General features: G+C 51.5%; 1 protein-coding gene across 1 annotated transcript in view; it reads left to right on the top strand.

The window, feature by feature from the left end:
* LOC147101936 (exonuclease mut-7 homolog) overlaps nt 1–19,532 on the top strand; it is a 360,516-nt gene that overhangs the window by 205,059 nt on the left and 135,925 nt on the right. Inside the window, exon 4 of the mRNA XM_085965159.1 lies at nt 16,042–16,212. Coding sequence (XP_085821285.1) covers nt 16,042–16,212 — 171 coding nt within the window. The remainder of the gene's footprint in view (nt 1–16,041; nt 16,213–19,532) is intronic.

Raw genomic sequence — 19,532 nt, 5'->3', positions numbered from 1 at the left:
AGGGAGAGTACCAGGGTGGGTGTGTTATTGCAGGGGGAGTACCAGGGCGGGTGTGTTATTGCAGGGAGAGTACCAGGGCGGGTGTGTTATTACAGAGAGTACCAGGGAGGGTGTGTTAGTACAGGGAGAGTACCAGGGCCGGTGTGTTATTACAGGGAGGGTACCAGGGCGGGTGTGTTATTAGAAAGTAGCAGGGCGGGTGTGTTATTACAGAGTACGTACCAGGGCGTGTGTGTTATTACAGAGTACGTACCAGGACGGCTGTGTTAGTACAGGGAGAGTACCAGGGCGGGTGTGTTATTATAGCAAGAGTACCAGGGCGGGTGTGTTATTAGAAAGTACCAGGGCGGGTGTGTTATTACACGGAGATTACGAGGGCGGTTGTGTTATTACGGAGTATGTACCAGGGCGTGTGTGTTATTACAGGGAGAGTACCAGGGCGGGTCGGTTATTACAGGGAGAGTACCAGGGCGGGTGTGTTATTTCAGGGAAAGTACCAGGGTGGGTGTGTTATTTCAGGGAGAGTACCAGGGCGGGTGTGTTATTACAGGGAGTGCACCAGGGCGGGTGTGTTATTACACGGAGATTACGAGGGCGGTTGTGTTATTACGGAGTACGTACCAGGGCGTGTGTGTTATTACAGGGAGAGTACCATGGCGGGTGTGTTATTACAGGGAGAGTACCAGGGCGGGTGTGTTATTACAGGAGAGTACCAGGGTGGGTGTGTTATTTCAGGGAGGGTACCAGGGCGGGTGTGTTATTACAGGGAGAGTACCAGGGCGGGTGTGTTATTACAGGGAGAGTACCAGGGCGGGTGTGTTATTACAGGGAGAGTACCAGGGCGGGTGTGTTATTACAGGAGAGTACCAGGGCGGGTGTGTTATTTCAGGGATGGCAGCAGGGCGGGTGTGTTATTAGAAAGTACCAGGGCGGGTGTGTTATTAGAAAGTACCAGGGCGGGTGTGTTATTTTAGGGAAAGTACCAGGGTGGGTGTGTTATTTCAGGGGGATTACCAGGGTGGGTGTGTTATTAGAAAGTACCAGGGCGGGTGTGTTATTGCAGTGTACGTACCAGGGCATGTGTGTTATTATAGGGAGTACCAGGGCGGGTGTGTTATTACTTGGAGAGTACCAGGGCGGGTGGGTTATTACAGGGAAGAGTACCAGGGCGGGTGTGTTATTTCAGGGAGAGTACCAGGGTGGGTGTGTTATTACAGGGAGAGTACCAGGGCGGGTGTGTTATTTAGAGGGAGAGTACCAGGGTGGGTGTGTTTTACAGGGAGAGTACCAGGGCGGGTGTGTTATTACAGAGTACGTACCAGGGTGGGTGTGTTATTTCAGGGAGGGTACCAGGGCGGGTGTGTTATTACAGAGTACGTACCAGGGCGGGTGTATTATTACACGGAGATTACGAGGGCGGTTGTGTTATTTCAGGGGGAGTACCAGGGCGGTTGTGTTATTATAGGGAGAGTACCAGGGCGGGTGTGTTGTTACAGGAGAGTACCAGGGTGGGTGTGTTATTACATGGAGAGTACCAGGGCGGGTGTGTTATTACAGGGAGAGTACCAGGGCGGGTGTGTTATTTCAGGGGGAGTACCAGGGCGGGTGTGTTATTACAGGGAGAGTACCTGGGCGGGTGTGTTATTACAGGGAGAGTACCAGGGCGGGTGTGTCCGTGTGTTGTTGCATTTGGAGAACTGGGTGTCAACTTTGTGGTTGAATTAAAAAGTGGCAACTGAAGGTCATGCCCCCTTGGCTCTATGTTTAAATAACAAGGCAATTAACTTCATCAGACAATCAGATGTCTGACACTGAACAATATTGAGCTTCCCAAATTCCTTGTGTGGGGCCAGAATAAAGGTGTCCTTTCGAGCTGCGGTGAAGCAAAACCTAGAGTCGAAAGCATTAAAATTAAGGACACTTTCACTCTCCAAAGTGCTCAGTTTTCGTTATCTGTCTCATGGAGAGGCAAAGCCAGCTTCGCCCTATTGGTCATTATATTGACTTCACTTTTCTCTCTCTCCTGTCAGCCGTGGCTCACATGGTAGCTCTGTCAAGTCCCACTCCAGAGACTTGAGTACAAAAGTCTCGGCTGGCGCCCCAGTGCAGTGCTGAGGGAGTGCTGCACTGTCGAAGGTGCCATCTTTCGAATGAGACATTAAGCCGAGGTCCCCTCTGTACCCTCAGGTGGACTATTTTGAAGAAGAGCAGGGGAGTTCTCCCTGGTGTCCTGACCAATATTTATCCCTCAATCAACATCACTAAAACAGATTATCTGGTCATTATCACGTTGCTGTTCTGGGAGCTTGCTGTGTGCAAACTTGCTGCCGTGTTTCCTACATTAGAACAGTGACTGCACTCCAAAAGTACTTCATTGGCTGTAAACTGCTTTGGGATGTCCTGAGGTCATGAAAGTGCTGTATAAGTGCAAGTCTTTCTTTCTCCTGCTTCCTGTATCTGCCTCTCTCCCTCCCTCTCCCTCTCCTTTACCTGTCGCTCCCTCTCCTCCTTGTTCTCTTGTTTTTTTTTCCTTGCTTCCCTTCCCCTCTCTCCTCCTTCACTGCTCTTTATCTCATTCTATTGCCTGTATTTTCAGCATAAATTTTTCACTCTAATTTTGTGCATTATTCTTAGTATTGAGCAAGGATACAGGTGGTGTGGGGATGGGATCGGGACTAGAGGGAATGACATCTGGGGTCCAGGCACCCCTTCGCTGCACCTCGATGGGTCACATGCCCCATAGATTGAGGACTGTTGGCCCATAATTTGTGGTCAGCGGCGAAGCAAATGCGCTCACTGCTGACCTCAAAGAAAGCTGCCCAGAGATCTTTCAATCACTGTGGCGAAACATGAGGTTTCTCGACGTGTAGTTGATTGGAGTGCTGTGAATAATGGATTTCTAGTGCGATACAGCAGTGACGTCCTCAGGCTGTTTAAGCAGCCAGTCACACTGAAGAATTCTCGGACAGCAAACCAGGAAATAAAAAGCAGCTTTTCTCCTCCTGACAGAGAGCGAATTAAAGATTGGGACTTTCACATGGGGATAAGTTAGAAACTGAAATATCATGAATAAACTTTAAATATATATATATATATTTTAATTGTAATTTTTGTTATAATGGGGAAATTTGGCATTCAACCAATATAAAAATTAGTTTTTCAGGGCCAGAATGGTTGTTTAGGAGTCAGTACACTGTTAAAACCCCAGTTGCACCTATTCCAACATGGCTTAACATTTAATGGGGTATTTAACAGTGATATTAACGCAGAACAGCTCAAGTTTCCGTCCGTTCCACTGATTTCATGGATTGCTGGCTTTGTGGGGAGGTCCACAACGTAGTCCATGTCGGAGCAGTGAACGACTGACCGTAACTTCAGGATTTTTGTGTTTAGATGTGCATGAGTTAAATCCTGAAGTTGCAGTCAGTTTCAGAGGGGTAATGACTGCGTTATTACCCACCCCAAAATCTGGGCCATGATGTTTTATCAGATCAGGTGTGGAGTGGGAGCGTAGAAGTATTGAGTTGGGTTCATTGCTATTTGTGGGACCTTGCTGTGTTAATTGTTTCTTGCATTACAACAGTGACTACACTTCAAACGTTATTCATTGGCTGGGAAGTGCTTTGGGACATCTGAGGTTGTGAAAGGAGCCACAGAAATGGAAGTTTTTTCATTTCCTTAATTAACGTTTTTTTTTTACCACAATGCATCACCTCAAACTTATTGACATTGAATTCCGTCTGTCACTTTTTAGTCCATTCCCCCATCTTATCAATATCCATTTGCTGTTTCCTTTGATAGTCTTAAGAATTAACACTTCCTCCTAATTTGGTGACATCACACATTTTGACACCACTCCTTCGAGGTCTGTACCTTTCAGCCAATGTCCCAGACTCCTTCATCACCATCCCTGCGAACGTCCTGTCCCACTGGCAGCACGGACCCACCAGAGGTGGCGGCACAGTGGTATACAGTCGGGAGTGAGTGGCCCTGGGAGTCCTCAATGTTGACTCCATGGCCCTGGGAGTCTCGTGGCTTCAGGCCAAGCATGGGCAAGGAAGCCTCCTGCTGATTACCACCTACCGCCCTCCCTCAGCTGATGAATCAGTACTCCTCCATGTTGAACACCACTTGGAAGAAGCACTGAGGTTAGCAAGGGAACAGAATGTACTCTGGGTGGGGGACTTCAATGTCTATCACCAAGAGTGGCTCAGTAGCACCACTTCTGACTGAGCTGGCCGAGTCCTGAAGGACATAGCTGTCAGACTGGGCCTGCGACAGGTGGTGAGAGAACCAACAACAGGGAAAAAAATGGCTTGACCTCGCCCTCACCAAATCTACCTGTCGCAGATGCATCTGTCCATGACAGCATTGGAAGCAGTGACCACCGCACAGTCCTTGTGGAGATGAAGTCCTGTCTTCACACTGAGAACACCCTCCATCGTGTTGTGTGGCACTATCACCGTGCTAAATGGGAGAGATTCAGAACAGATCTAGCAGCTCAAAACTGGGCCAGCAGTGCCTCACGGATACCATCAGCAGCAGCAGAATTGTATTCCACCACACGTAACCTCATGGCCCGGCATATCCCTCATTCTACTATTACCATCAAACCAGGGGACCAACCCTGGTTCAATGAGGAGTGCAGAAGAGCATGCTAGGAGCAGCACCAGATGTACCTAAAAATGAGGTGCCAACCTGGGGAAGCTGCAACACAGGACTACATGCATGCTGAACATAAGAAATAGGAGCAGGTGTCGGCCATTTGGTCCTTCGAGCCTGCTCCACCATTCTATAAGATCAGGGCTGATCTTCTACCTCATCTCCACTTTCCTGCACTATCCCCATATCCCTTGATTCCCTTAATATTCAAAAATCTATTGATCTCTGTCTTGAATATACTCAACGACTGAGCCTCCACAGCCCTCTGGGGTAGAGAATTCCAAAGATTCACCACCCTCTGAGTGAAGAAATTCCTCCTCATCTCAGTCCTAAATGGCCGACCCCTTATTCTGAGACTGTGACCCCTGGTTCTAGACTGTCCAGCCAGGGGAAACATCCTCCCTGCATCTACTCTGTCAAGCCCTGTAAGAATTTTTTGTGTTTCAATGAGATCACCTCCTATCCTTCTAAACTCCAGAGAGTATCGGCCCAATCTACTCGATCTCTCCTCATAGGACAGCCCTCCCATCCCAGGAATCAATCTAGTGAACCTTCGTTGCACCGCCTCCAAGGCAAGTATATCCTTCCTTAGATAAGGAGACCAGAACTGTGCCCAGTACTCCAGGTGTGGTCTCACCAAGGCCCTGTACAATTGGAGCAAGACTTCCTCACTCTTATACTCCAACCCCCTTGCAATGAAGGCCAACATGCCATTTGCCTTCCTTATTGCTGGCTGTACCTGCATGCTCGCTTTCTGTGTTTACTGCACAAGGACCCAAATCTCTCTGAACACCAACATTTAATAGTTTCTCACCATTTAAAAATATATTCTGTTTTTCTATTCTTCCTCCCAAAGTGAATAACCTCACATTCCCCCACATTATACTCCATCTGCCACCTTATTGCCCACTCACTGAACCGGTCTATATCCCTTTGCAGGCTCTGCGTCCTCCTCGCAGCTCACTGTCCCACCTAGCTTTGTATCAGCAGCAACCTTGGATACATGACACTCGGTCCCTTCATCTCGGTCATTAATATAGATTGTAAATCGCTGAGGCCCCAACACTGATCCTTGTGGCACCCCACTAGTTACAGCCTGCCAACCGGAAAATGAGCCATTTATCCCGACTCTGTTTTCTGTCCAGTAACCAATCCTTTATCCGTGCTACTATATTACCCCCAACCCCATGAGCCCTTATCTTGCTTAACAACCTTTTATGTGGCACCTTATCGAATGTCTTTTGGAAATCCAAATATACTACATCCGCTGGTTCCCTTTTATCTACCCTGCTAGTTCCATCCTCAAAAGAACTCTAATACATTTGTCAAAAATAATTTCCCTTTCATAAAACCACATTGACTCGGCCTAATCATGTTATGATTTTCTAAGTGCCCTGTTACCACTTCCTTAATAATGGATTCCAGCATTTTCCCAACGACAGATATCTGGCTAACTGGCCTGTAGTTCCTGGTTTTCTCTCTCCTTCCTTTCTTGAATAGCGGAGTTACATTTGCTACCTTCCAATCCGCTGGGACCTTTCCTGTATCTAGGGAATTTTTTAAGATCACAACCAATGCATCCACTTTCTCTGTAACCACTTCTTTTAGAACCCTAGGATGTCGGCCATCAGTATTATGTCCGTGTATAATTGAGACACGGACTGCAGGAGCTGATTATAACAAGTCTTTACTGAATGGAGACAACCCGGAAACTGAAACTACAGAAGCCTGCTAGGGCCTTTTATACAGGGGTGGTCACTGCCGGTACTGCAGTCTGAGACCAGCTATTCCCTTAAAGGTACATACACAACAATTCCTCCCCTTTTAGATAAACAGTACATAACATTCATTTAACAACTAAATAATAACTAATTACAATTACAATTACGGTTGCTAGATACATTGGTTGAAGTTCAGCAATTATAAGTTCAGTCTCTGAGGAGGCTTCCTGATTCTGTCTGGATAACGCCTCTTTGGGATATCAGGTTCTTCTGGCAAGGTTGAGTCGGGATCAATGTCGTTGTTTGGTTCGTCTGCTTCCAATATCACCGATTCTGCGGTAGATGCAATTGGTACTTCGGTTTCATCGCCAGGTGTATCAGATCGTGGTGTGGAGTTGACGTTTTCCAGTGACTCTAGAATCTGGTCAGCATGGCGTCTTACAATGCTCTCTCCAACGTCCACGGTATACATTAGAGGTCCTTGCCGTGTACAGATCGTTCCTGGCTGCCATTTCTCTGTGCGGTAGTCCCGGGCCAAAACTGGTTGACCTATCTTAAAACTCCTGGTCGGCCTTTCATTCATATTCTGAAACTGCCTGTTCTCCACATCTCTTCGGACGTTTGGCTTAACCAAATCCAAGCGGCATCGTAGTCTTCGATTGAAGAACATCATGGCTGGAGTTTGGTTGGTAACCGCATGTGTCGCATTCCGGTAGGCAAACAAGAAGTTATCCACCTTGTGTTGTAGGGGTATATCTTCATTACACATTGCCTTGATAGCCTTCTTGAATGTTTGAACAAACCTCTCGGACAATCCATTAGTGGCTGGATGATATGGGGCGGATGTGTAATGCTTAACACCATTGTTCTTTAAGAACCTCCGGAACTCTTCAGACACAAACTGTGGTCCATTGTCAGAGCAAATCTGTTCAGGCAGCCCATTCCTGGCGAAAATGGTTCGTAAGACTGTGATAGTTTTTTCTGTGGTGGTTGACATTTTTATTACCTCTGGCCACTTTGAATGTGCATCCACCGCAATTAAAAACATCGAGTCCATAAAGGGACCAGCAAAATCAATGTGCACCCTTTGCCATGGAGATGAGGGCCACTCCCATGGATGTAGAGGGGCTTGTGGTGGAGCGTTTTGGACCTTCTGGCATCCTGTACAGCTCTTGGTCACCTCTTCGATTTCTCTATCGATTCCCGGCCACCACACAAACGCTCTGGCTAAGTTCTTCATTTTTACCCCTCCCAGATGACCCTCATGAAGCTCATTGAGCACTCTATCCTTCAATTGGGTGGAATTACTACTCTGGATCCACACATCAAGGTTCCTCTGCACACTGACAGCTGTTCTCTTCTCGGCGAGAATGCTGGCAGCAGTGGTCCGCCATGTGCTGGCCATCCCTTCACCGTTAAATCCTAGACCCAGGAGAGTGTCGGGTCATTTCGTGTTTCCTTTCCTATGTTTGCATTCGTCACAGGGAGACATTCGACTATAGTCGAGTGGAACAACTCCACTGGATCCACTGCCAGTTCTTCTTCCACCGTCGGCAACGGTAGGCGCGACAATCCATCAGCATTCCCATGCTGTTTAGTTCCTTTGTACTCGATGTCATATTGGTGTGCCCCTAGGAAAAGGGACCACCTCTGTAGCCGTTGTGCCGTAATTATCGGTACGCCCTTCTGAGGGTTGAAAATGGAGACGAGAGGTTGATGATCAGTTAGTAGAGTAAATTTCTGACCGTGCAGGTAGTGATTGAACTTCTTCACCCCCCACACCAGGCTGAGGGCCTCTCTGTCAATCTGGGCGTAGTTACGCTCGGCTGAAGTTAACGAGCGTGACGCAAAAGCTATCGGCCTCTCTGAACCATCAAGGAATTTATGTGACAGTACCACCCCAATGCCGTAGGGAGACGCATCACACGCCAGTCTTATCGGTAGTGATGGGTTGTAGTGAGCCAATACTTCTCTTGAAGTGATTAGGTCCTTACTCTTCTGAAAGGCCCGCTTACATTCATCGCTCCATTTCCATGCTACTCCCGTTCGTAGTAGGGCGTTCAGTGGATGCAGAATTGTGGACAAATTCGGCAAAAACTTATGGTAGTAATTCACCAATCCGAGGAATGACCTCAGTTGCGACACATTTTCAGGCGCTGGAGCCTTAACTACCGCTTCAATTTTGTCAGGGGACTTATGCAACCCCTCTTCATCAATCACGTGGCCACAATACGATATCTGTTTCTTTAAAAACTCGCAGTTGGGGCGATTGGCTCGTAGCCCATGTTCACGTAGTCTAGTGAGCACCTGCTCTAGGTTGGCAAGGTGTTCACTGCCATCTTCACCTGTCACTAGGATGTCGTCCAAGTAACACTGAGTCCCCGGAATCCCTTGCAGGACTTGTTCCATCGCTCTTTGCCATTTCGCCGGAGCTGATGCTACTCCGAATACCAGTCGATTATACTGGTAAAGACCTTTGTGAGTGTTTATCGTGAGATACTTCCTCGAGGATTCTTCAACCTCCATCTGCAAATATGCTTGTGCTAGGTCAATTTTTGTAAAACGCTTCCCTCCAGATAGTGAGGCGAAGATATCTTCTATCCTTGAAAGAGGATATTGTACTGTGTGAAGGACTGGGTTCACCGTCACCTTGAAGTCCCCACAGATGCGAACCTTCCTTGGCTCCTCAGACTTATTGGTTAACGTTTTCTTCATGACAGGAACGATGGGTGTCGCCCACTCGCTCCAGTCTACCTTCGATAACACGCCTGCATTCTCCAGATTCTCCAGCTCTGCCTCGACGGCTGGGCGAATTGCATATGGTACCGGTCATGCTTTGAAAAACTTGGGAATTGCATTCTCCTCTATTTTTATCGAGGCGGTTACGCCTTTAAGAGTGCCCAGTTCTTGTTGAAATACCTCTTTGGCGTCAGCTAAGATTGTTGACAATCGTCCAGGAGTGACGTCGTCATCCTTTTTACCAGCCACCGTCAGTGCCTGAATGGAGTGCCAGTCTAAACTCATCTTTCTGATCCATTCACGTCCCAATAACGATGGTCCACCATCTTGCAGAATGTAGAGATACAATTTCCGTATTTTCTTGCCGTTGTATTCGACAGGCACCCTTATTTTTCCTCTGGGGTATTCTTTTTGCCCCGTATTCGTCCTCAAGACAATGGATGTCTCTCTCAAGGGTATGTGTGAGAATAGCCGCTCATAGTCTCGTCGATTCATGACGGTTAGAGCTGATCCTGTATCCAATTCCATTTTGACTTGGGACCCTGCTATCGTGAGGGTGACCCAAATGGTTCGGTGATCCTCTTTTGCGATTACGTTGTGAAGTTTGAGACAGCTTAGTCTCTTGTTCCCGGATTCACTATCGCTCATCTGGTCTTCGGAACTACTGTCATTCATCTTTTGTACTTTCCTGTACGGTTCCTTAGTAGCCTTCTTGTTGTCGTTGGTCTTCTTCCCAGACCTGCAAACTCGTGCAATGTGTCCCATCTTTCCGCATTGCCTGCATATTTTGACCTTGGACCAGCAGTCCTTCTGGTCATGGTTTGTTCTGCCGCAGCAATAACATTTTGCAAATCCCCGTGTCATTTCGTGGGTGCCGTATTCCTGTGACTTTTGTTGTATTTCTGCAGCTCCCCTTGCTGCTGCTTCGTACGATACTGCCACGCTGAAAGCCTTATCTAGCGTCAGCTCTTTCTCCGAGAGTAACCTCTTCTGGGTTCCTTCACTCAGGAGTCCACAGACAAATTTGTCCCGTAAGGTATCTGCCAGTCCTGCTCCGAACTGGCAGTGCTTTGATAGCTTGCGTAGTTCTGTAAGGTAATCAGCATTGCTCTCATTTTCATGCTGATTTCTCCTGTGGAATTTAAATCTTTCTGCTATCAGCAGCGGTGTAGAATTTAGGTGTTCCTGTAGGATAGCAACAATTTCGTTAAAACTCTTCGCCTTCGGTTTGGCTGGAGTAATCAGGTCCCGCAATAGGCCGTACGTTCTTGCGTCCATTAAATTTAGCAATACCGATGCCTTTTTCTCATCGGCTATTTCGTTTGCCTCGCAATATACCTCGACTCTTTCCACATACGTGGTCGTCTTCTATTGCATTATCGAAGGCAGTGATATCGCCAGTCTTTGGCATCTTGAAAATCTAAGATGGCACCTCCCGCGCTTTGCCTTCGTCCCCGACGGATCAAAATGGTGCCTCCCGCGCTTTTCCTTCTTCCCCGCCGAGTTAAGATGGCGCCTCCCGCGCTTTGCTGCCGCTGCTGCCAATGCTGTTGCTGGCGATTATATTTATTTTACTATCCTGTAATGGCGACGCCCTATGGTCTTCGCGCCTCCCCGATCGCTGCTGCCAACGCTGCCCTCCGCGGTATTTTTATTTTTCTATCGCGCTTCAATATTTGCTCCGTTAATTGAAGAACCGTTCCCGTCGTGGAGCGGACCCTCTGGGACGCTTCCCTCCCTATTCTTAGGTCCAAACGCTGCCCGGCTTCGAAGCACCGGCCGCGCCCTGTGTGCTCCATCCTCTCTCTCTCTTTGCTTCCCGACTCGCTGCCCGGCCCCGTTGCAGAGCCACCCGATCGAGCTCTAGCCCGCTGCAGCCCAGGAAGGATCAGTGCACTACCTGCCACCAGCCCGATTAGCTGGGAAACCACAGACTGGAGAACCAAGCCTGGCTCTCGACAGTCTCTCCTGCACTTTTCAATTCGATGATTTGGAGGGCGGTTGCCCACGGTCGACGCCCGTTTCTCGAGTTTCTTTGGATTTTTTTTTTTTTCTTCTGGCTTCGACCTTCAATAACGTCGTCTGAGGTGCTGCTGAGTTGCAGGTAAGTTCGTTTCTTACTCGTCGCCAGTATTATGTCCGTGTATAATTGAGACACGGACTGCAGGAGTTGATTATAACAAGTCTTTACTGAATGGAGACAACCTGGAAACTGAAACTACAGAAGCCTGCTAGGGCCTTTTATACAGGGGTGGTCACTGCCGGTACTGCAGTCTGAGACCAGTTATTCCCTTAAAGGTACATACACAACAATCAGGTCCAGGTGTTTTGTCGGCTTTTAGTCCCATTAGTTTCTCAAGTACTTTTTCTCCACTGATCTTAATTCCTTTATGTTCCTCGCTGTCGTTAGCCCATTGGTGTTTTTGGTATACTTTTTGTGTCTTCTGCTGTGAAGACAAATACAAAATATTTGTTTAAAGCCTCTGCCATTTCCGTGTTTCCCAATATAATTTCTCCTGTCTCAGCCTCTAAGGTACCAGCGTTTACTTTTGCGACTCTCTTCCTTTTTCTGTGGGGATTGTGTTATCGGGGTTTCTGTGGGGATTGTGTTATCGGGGTTTCTGCGGGGATTGTGTTATCGGGGTTTCTGTAGGGATTGTGTTATCGGGGTTTCTGTGGGGATTGTGTTATCGGGGTTTCTGTGGGGATTGTGTTATCGGGGTTTCTGTGGGGATTGTGTTATCGGGGTTTCTGTGGGGATTGTGTTATCAGGGTTTCTGGGGGGATTGTGTTATCGGGGTTTCTGCGGGGATTGTGTTATCGGGATTTCTGCGGGGATTGTGTTATCGGGGTTTCTGCGGGGATTGTGTTATCGGGGTTTCTGCGGGGATTGTGTTATCGGGGTTTCTGCGGGGATTGTGTTATCGGGGTTTCTGCGGGGATTGTGTTATCGGGGTTTCTGCGGGGATTGTGTTATCGGGGTTTCTGCGGGGATTGTGTTATCGGGGTTTCTGCGGGGATTGTGTTATCGGGGTTTCTGTGGGGATTGTGTTATCGGGGTTTCTGTGGGGATTGTGTTATCGGGGTTTCTGTGGGGATTGTGTTATCGGGGTTTCTGCGGGGATTGTGTTATCGGGGTTTCTGCGGGGATTGTGTTATCGGGGTTTCTGCGGGGATTGTGTTATTGGGGTTTCTGCGGGGATTGTGTTATCGGGGTTTCTGCGGGGATTGTGTTATCGGGGTTTCTGTGGGGATTGTGTTATCGGGGTTTCTGCGGGGATTGTGTTATCGGGGTTTCTCTCTGTGTTGGGTTTGTGTTAGTGATTAATTAATATGGGTAACGAAGTGCAAATGTAAGAATAGGTGAAAAACTGTGAAGGATCGAAATCACAGTTGCCAAGGACGACTGGGGCCATCTCGGGCTGTGCCACCCGCTGCTTCCACCCCCCCCCCCCCCCACCAAACGTGCACGCTGCCACTCACACCCCTCGCGTGCCCCCACTCTCACTCACACTCCTCGCGTGCCCCCACTCTCACTCACACTCCTCGCGTGCCCCCACTCTCTCACTCACACCCCCCGCGTGCCCCCACTCTCACTCACACCCCTCGCGTGCCCCCGCTCTCACTCACACCCCTCGCGTGCCCCCACTCTCACTCACACCCCTCGCGTGCCCCCACTCTCACTCACACCCCTCGCGTGCCCCCACTCTCTCACTCACACCCCTCGCGTGCCCCCACTCTCTCACTCACACCCCTCGCGTGCCCCCACCCTCACTCACACCCCTCGCGTGCCCCCACTCTCACTCGTGCCCCCACTCTCACTCACACCCCTCGCGTGCCCCCACTCTCTCACTCACACCCCTCGCGTGCCCCCACTCTCTCACTCACAACCCCCGCGTGCCCCCACTCTCTCACTCACACCCCTCGCGTGCCCCCACTCTCACTCACACCCCTCGCGTGCCCCCACTCTCTCACTCACACCCCTCGCGTGCCCCCACTCTCACTCACACCCCTCGCGTGCCCCCACTCTCACTCACACCCCTCGCGTGCCCCCACTCGCACTCACACCCCTCGCGTGCCCCCACTCTCACTCACACCCCTCGCGTGCCCCCACTCTCACTCACACCCCTCGCGTGCCCCCACTCTCACACTCACACCCCTCGCGTGCCCCCACTCTCTCACTCACACCCCTCGCGTGCCCCCACTCTCACTCACACCCCTCGCGTGCCCCCACTCTCACACTCACACCCCTCGCGTGCCCCCACTCTCTCACTCACACCCCTCGCGTGCCCCCACTCTCACTCACACCCCTCGCGTGCCCCCACTCTCACTCACACCCCTCGCGTGCCCCCACTCTCACTCACACCCCTCGCGTGCCCCCACTCTCACTCACACCCCTCGCGTGCCCCCACTCTCTCACTCACACCCCTCGCGTGCCCCACTCTCACTCACACCCCTCGCGTGCCCCCACTCTCTCACTCACACCCCTCGCGTGCCCCACTCTCACTCACACTCCTCGCGTGCCCCCACTCTCACTCACACTCCTCGCGTGCCCCCACTCTCACTCACACCCCTCGCGTGCCCCCACTCTCACTCACACCCCTCGCGTGCCCCCACCCTCACTCACACTCCTCGCGTGCCCCCACTCTCACTCACACCCCTCGCGTGCCCCCACTCTCTCACTCACACCCCTCGCGTGCCCCCACCCTCACTCACACTCCTCGCGTGCCCCCACTCTCACTCACACCCCTCGCGTGCCCCCACTCTCACTCACACCCCTCGCGTGCCCCACTCTCACTCACACCCCTCGCGTGCCCCCACCCTCACTCACACTCCTCGCGTGCCCCCACTCTCACTCACACCCCTCGCGTGCCCCACTCTCACTCACACCCCTCGCGTGCCCCACTCTCACTCACACCCCTCGCGTGACCCCACTCTCACTCACACTCCTCGCGTGCCCCCACCCTCACTCACACCCCTCGCGTGCCCCCACCCTCACTCACACCCCTCGCGTGACCCCACTCTCACTCACACCCCTCGCGTGACCCCACTCTCACTCACACTCCTCGCGTGCCCCCACTCTCACTCACACCCCTCGCGTGCCCCCACTCTCACTCACACCCCTCGCGTGCCCCCACTCTCACTCACACCCCTCGCGTGCCCCCACTCTCACTCACACTCCTCGCGTGCCCCCACTCTCACTCACACCCCTCGCGTGCCCCCACTCTCACTCACACCCCTCGCGTGCCCCCACTCTCACTCACACCCCTCGCGTGCCCCCACTCTCACTCACACCCCTCGCGTGCCCCCACTCTCACTCACACCCCTCGCGTGCCCCCACCCTCACTCACACTCCTCGCGTGCCCCCACTCTCACTCACACCCCTCGCGTGCCCCCACTCTCACTCACACCCCTCGCGTGCCCCCACTCTCACTCACACCCCTCGCGTGCCCCCACTCTCACTCACACCCCTCGCGTGCCCCCACTCGCACTCACGCCCCTCGCACGCCCCCACTCTCTCACTCCCCCCACTCACACCCCTCGTGTGCCCACACTCTCACCCACACCCCTCGCGTGCCCCCACTCTCACCCACACCCCTCACGTGCCCGCACTCTCACCCACACCCCTCGCGTGCCCCCACTCTCACTCACACCCCTTGTGTGTCCCCACTCGCGCTCACACCCCTCGCACGCCCCCACTCTCACACTCACACCCCTCGCGTGCCCCCACTCTCACTCACACCCCTCGTGTGCCCCCACTCTCACTCACACCCCTCGCACGCCCCCACTCTCTCACACCCCCCACTCTCTCACTCGCACCCCTCGCACGCCCCCATTCTCTCACTTCCCCCACTCTCACACTCACACCCCTCGCACGCCCCCACTCTCTCACACCCCCCACTCTCTCACTCGCACCCCTCGCACGCCCCCATTCTCTCACTTCCCCCACTCTCACCCACACCCCTCGCGTGCCCCCACTCTCACTCACACCCCTTGTGTGTCCCCACTCGCGCTCACACCCCTCGCGTGCCCCCACTCTCACACTCACACCCCTCGCGTGCCCCCACTCTCACACTCACACCCCTCGCGTGCCCCCACTCTCACTCACACCCCTCGCGTGCCCCCACTCTCACTCACACCCCTCGCGTGCCCCCACTCTCTCACTCACACCCCTCGCGTGCCCCCACTCTCACTCACACCCCTCGCGTGCCCCCACTCTCACTCACACCCCTCGCGTGCCCCCACTCACACTCACACCCCTCGCGTGCCCCCACTCTCTCACTCACACCCCTCGCGTGCCCCCACTCTCACTCACACCCCTCGCGTGCCCCCACTCTCACTCACACCCCTCGCGTGCCCCCACTCTCTCACTCACACCCCTCGCACGCCCCCACTCTCTCACTCGTGCCCCCACTCTCACGTGCGTACACACACACACACACACACACACACACACACACACACACACACACATTTGCGTATGCACACTCTCCAAGTGCATGCTCTGACTGCGGGAAGGTGGTGAGCCAGTGTGAGAGCCTCGCTTGTCTTTGTTCCCTCCAGCCTGATGGGAAGGGATGTTTGAAGGAATGTGGCCTTTGCGAAGCAGCCCCCTAAAAAGCGTCTGTCTGCCCTGTGACTGCTGGGCACTGAAAGCACCTTTTGTCTGTGGTGGTGCAGGGCATTGTGGCACTTTGCATGTTTACTGGATAATTAGTGCCGACAATTGCCTTTTCACAGGCTGCTGTTGCGGTGAAATGAAGTGTTGGGGAATCGGGATTGCTGCGCACTGTCACAGCAAGTGGCATGGAGGACCGAGAGCAACAGTTACCTCGCTGAATAAATTAGCAGCCTCCTTTTGTCTACTTGCAGATTAGGGGCCTCCCTCTTTTTGTTCACCCTCCCTTTGTCTCCCCAGCTCCCAGAAGAAGCGAGGCGAGGATTTGCTTCCCTCACTGACCCACTGGAAGGGCTCCTGGTCATGTTGGAGAGCTGCCACGACTGGAGAAAGGGAAAGGCGCAGTCCCTGGCTCATTACATCATCGGCCATTTCAGCAATTGGATTCAAGAGGAAACCAGAGTCCAGCAGGTTGGCGAAGGGGCAAAAACTCCAGCACATTGCAATGCGCACTGCCCCAAACACTGGGTCATAGGGAGATGTAGTGTGGTGGGGGGGGGGGGTTGGCGGTAGGGGTAGGAGTCAATATTGGAACTGACATCATTTACATTGAAGTAAACATATCAGACTGAACTGAAAAGTAGTAACTTTATGGGTTCATTCTGGTTTCCCTGTTCCATTTCCTCTGGTAACTTTGAAATGCATTCACAATTTTAAAAATGCCTGTCTGTGTGTGTCTGTGAGTGCTGTCTATGTGGCTGTGCATCTGATTAAGGGAAGGGTTCTGCTTTCATACATAGCTTCCACTGGCTGTCTGGGTAAATGTCCTCTCCTGGGGGGCTGACGTAAATAGACGGAGAGAGAAGGGAAGACCACGCCCTGTGCCCTTATCCTTAAGTCCCTCCTCCATGCCCTCACCCCTCCCTGTCTATGGAAAGTCTTGCAGCCCTGCAATAGTCTGAGATCTCAGCAATATCTAAGACTTCAGCCTCTGGTGCATCCCCAATACCTTCACCCCCCCCATTAGCACAGAAAACAGAGAATGAATTAAAACAAAGCAGTCAATAAATAGAGATTCGTGGAACTGTACCCCAACATTCCTCAATAAATAGAGTGAGACTCATCGAACTGTACCCCAACATTCCTCAATAAATAGTGAGACTCATCGAAATGTACCCCGACATTCCTCAATAAACAGACAGACTCATGGGACTGTACCCCAACATTCCTCAATAAATATACAGGCTCATGGAACTGTACCCCAACATTCCCCAATAAATAGTGAGACTTATCGAACTGTACCCCAACATTCCTCAATAAACAGACATTCATGGAACTGTACCCCAACATTCCTCAATAAATAGAGTGAGACTTATCGAACTGTACCCCAACATTCCTCAATAAACAGACATTCATGGAACTGTACCCCAACATTCCTCAATAAACAGACACTCATGGAACTGTACCCCAGCATTCCACAATAAATTGAGACACTCAGGGAACTGCACTTCAACATTCCTCAATAAATAGTGAGACTCGTGGAAATGTACCCCAACATTCCTCAATAAATAAAGTGAGACTCTTGGAACTGTACCCCAACATTAGTACGATAGCAAAATACTGCAGATGTTGGAAATCCGAAATAACAACAGAAAATGCTGGAAAAACTCAGCAGGTCAGGCAACATCCGTGGAGAGAAATTTGAGTTGACGTTTCGGGTCGAACCCTTCTTCAAAACTGGAAGGAAAATAAAATAGATCGAAGGCAGGGCTGCGATCGGACAAAAGAAGTAAAAGAAACAAAAGCAGTAAAAGAGACAATAAAAGGTGTTCGAAGCCAGACGAGATGGTAATAGGCTGAGATTAGGTGTGAAGTGTACTGGCAGGGCAAGAGATAGCTGCCAGGTGTGAGAGAGAAACAAAAGGAAAGGGGGGGGGGGGGGGGAAAGGAGTGGAAAAATTACAAGAAAAAATGTGTAATAGGGGCCGAGGTTATGATCTGAAATTGTTGAACTCGATATTGAGTCCGGAAGGCTGCAGAATGCCTAATCGGAAGATGAGGTGCTGTTCCTCGAGTTTACGTTGAGCTTCCATGGAACAATACAAGAGGCCAAGGACGGTGAGGTCCGAGTGGGAATGGAACGGTGAATTAAAGTGACAGGCGACCAGAAGCTCAGGGTCACCCTTACGGACTGAACGGAGGTGTTCCACAAAGCGGTCACCCAATCTGCGTTTGGTCTCCCCAATGTAGAGGAGACCACATCGTGAGCAGCGAATACAGTATACTAGATTGCGAGAAGTACAAGTAAATCGCTGCTTCACCTGGAAGGGGTGTTTGGGGCCCTGGACAGTGGGAAGGGGGGAGGTATAGGGGCAGGTGTTACATCTCCTCCGCTTGCACGGGAAGGTGCCAGGCGAAGGGGAAGGGCTGTTTGGGGTGATAGAGGAGTGGACTAGGGTGTCTCTGAGGGAGCGGTCCCTACGGAATGCTGAAAGGGGAGGGGAGGGGAAGATACGTTTGGTGGTGGGATCACTTTGGAGGTAGCGGAAATGCCGGAGGATGATCCGTTGAATGTGGAGGCTGGTGGGGTGAAAGGTGAGGACAAGGGGAACCCTGTTGTGGTTCTGGGAGGGAGGGGCAGGGGTGAGGGCAGAAGTGCGGGAGATAGAACTGACACTGTCGAGGGTAGTGTCAACCACGGTAGAGGGGAATCCTCGGTTGCGGAAAAAGGAAGACATGTCGGAAGCACTGGTGTGGAAGGTGGCATCGTCGGAGCAGATACGGCGGAGACGGAGAAACTGGGAGAATGGAATAGAGTCCTTACAGGAGGCGGGGTGGGAGGAAGTGTAGTCCAGGTAGCTGTGGGAGTCAGTGGGCTTGTAGTGAATATTGGTCGATAACCTATCCCCAGAGATGGAGACGGAGAAGTCAAGGAAGGAAAGGGAAGAGTCAGAGATGGACCATGTGAAGGTGAGGGAAGGGTGGAAATTGGAGGCAAAGTGAATGAAATTGTCAAGTTTGGGGCGAGAGCAGGAAACGGCACCGATACAGTCATCAATGTATCGGAAAAAGAGATGAGGGAGGGGACCCGATTAGGACTGGAACAAAGAGTGTTCTACATAGCCCACGAAAAGGCAGGCATAGCTAGGACCCATGCGGGTACCCATGGCAACACCTTTGATTTGGAGGAAATGAGTGGAGTTAAAGGAGAAGTTGTTCAATGTGAGAACAAGTTCAGCCAGGCGGAGGAGGGTCGTGGTGGATGGGGACTGGTCGGGCCTCTGTTCAAGGAAGAAGCGGAGCGCCCTCAGGCCATCCTGGTGGGGGATGGAGGTGTAGAGGGATTGCACGTCCACGGTGAAAAGGAAGCGGTTGGGGCCAGGAAACTGGAAACTGTTAAAGTGGCGGAGGGTGTCCGAAGAGTCGCGGATGTAGGTGGGAAGAGACTGGACAAGGGGAGAAAAGATAGTCAAGAAATGAAGAGATAAGTTCTGTGGGGCAAGAACAGACTGAAACGATGGGTCTACCAGGGCTGTCCTGTTTGTGGATCTTGGGAAGGAGGTAGAAGCGGGCTGTGCGGGGTTGGGGAACTATGAGGTTGGTGGCCATGGGGGGAAGATCTCCAGAGGAGATGAGGTCAGTGACAGTCTTGGAAACGGTGGTTTGATGTTTGGTAGTGGGATCAGGTCCAGGTGGAGGTAGGAGGAGGTGTTGGAGAGTTGGCGTTCAGCTTCCGCTAGGTAGAGGTCAGTACGCCAAACAACAACAGCACCACCCTTGTCGGCGGGTTT

The sequence above is a fragment of the Somniosus microcephalus genome, chromosome 23, assembly GCF_052327205.1.
Source record: "Somniosus microcephalus isolate GS21.2 chromosome 23, FLI_Smic_1.0, whole genome shotgun sequence".
Taxonomy (NCBI): domain Eukaryota; kingdom Metazoa; phylum Chordata; class Chondrichthyes; order Squaliformes; family Somniosidae; genus Somniosus; species Somniosus microcephalus.
This window is presented reverse-complemented; position numbering and strand designations above follow the sequence as displayed.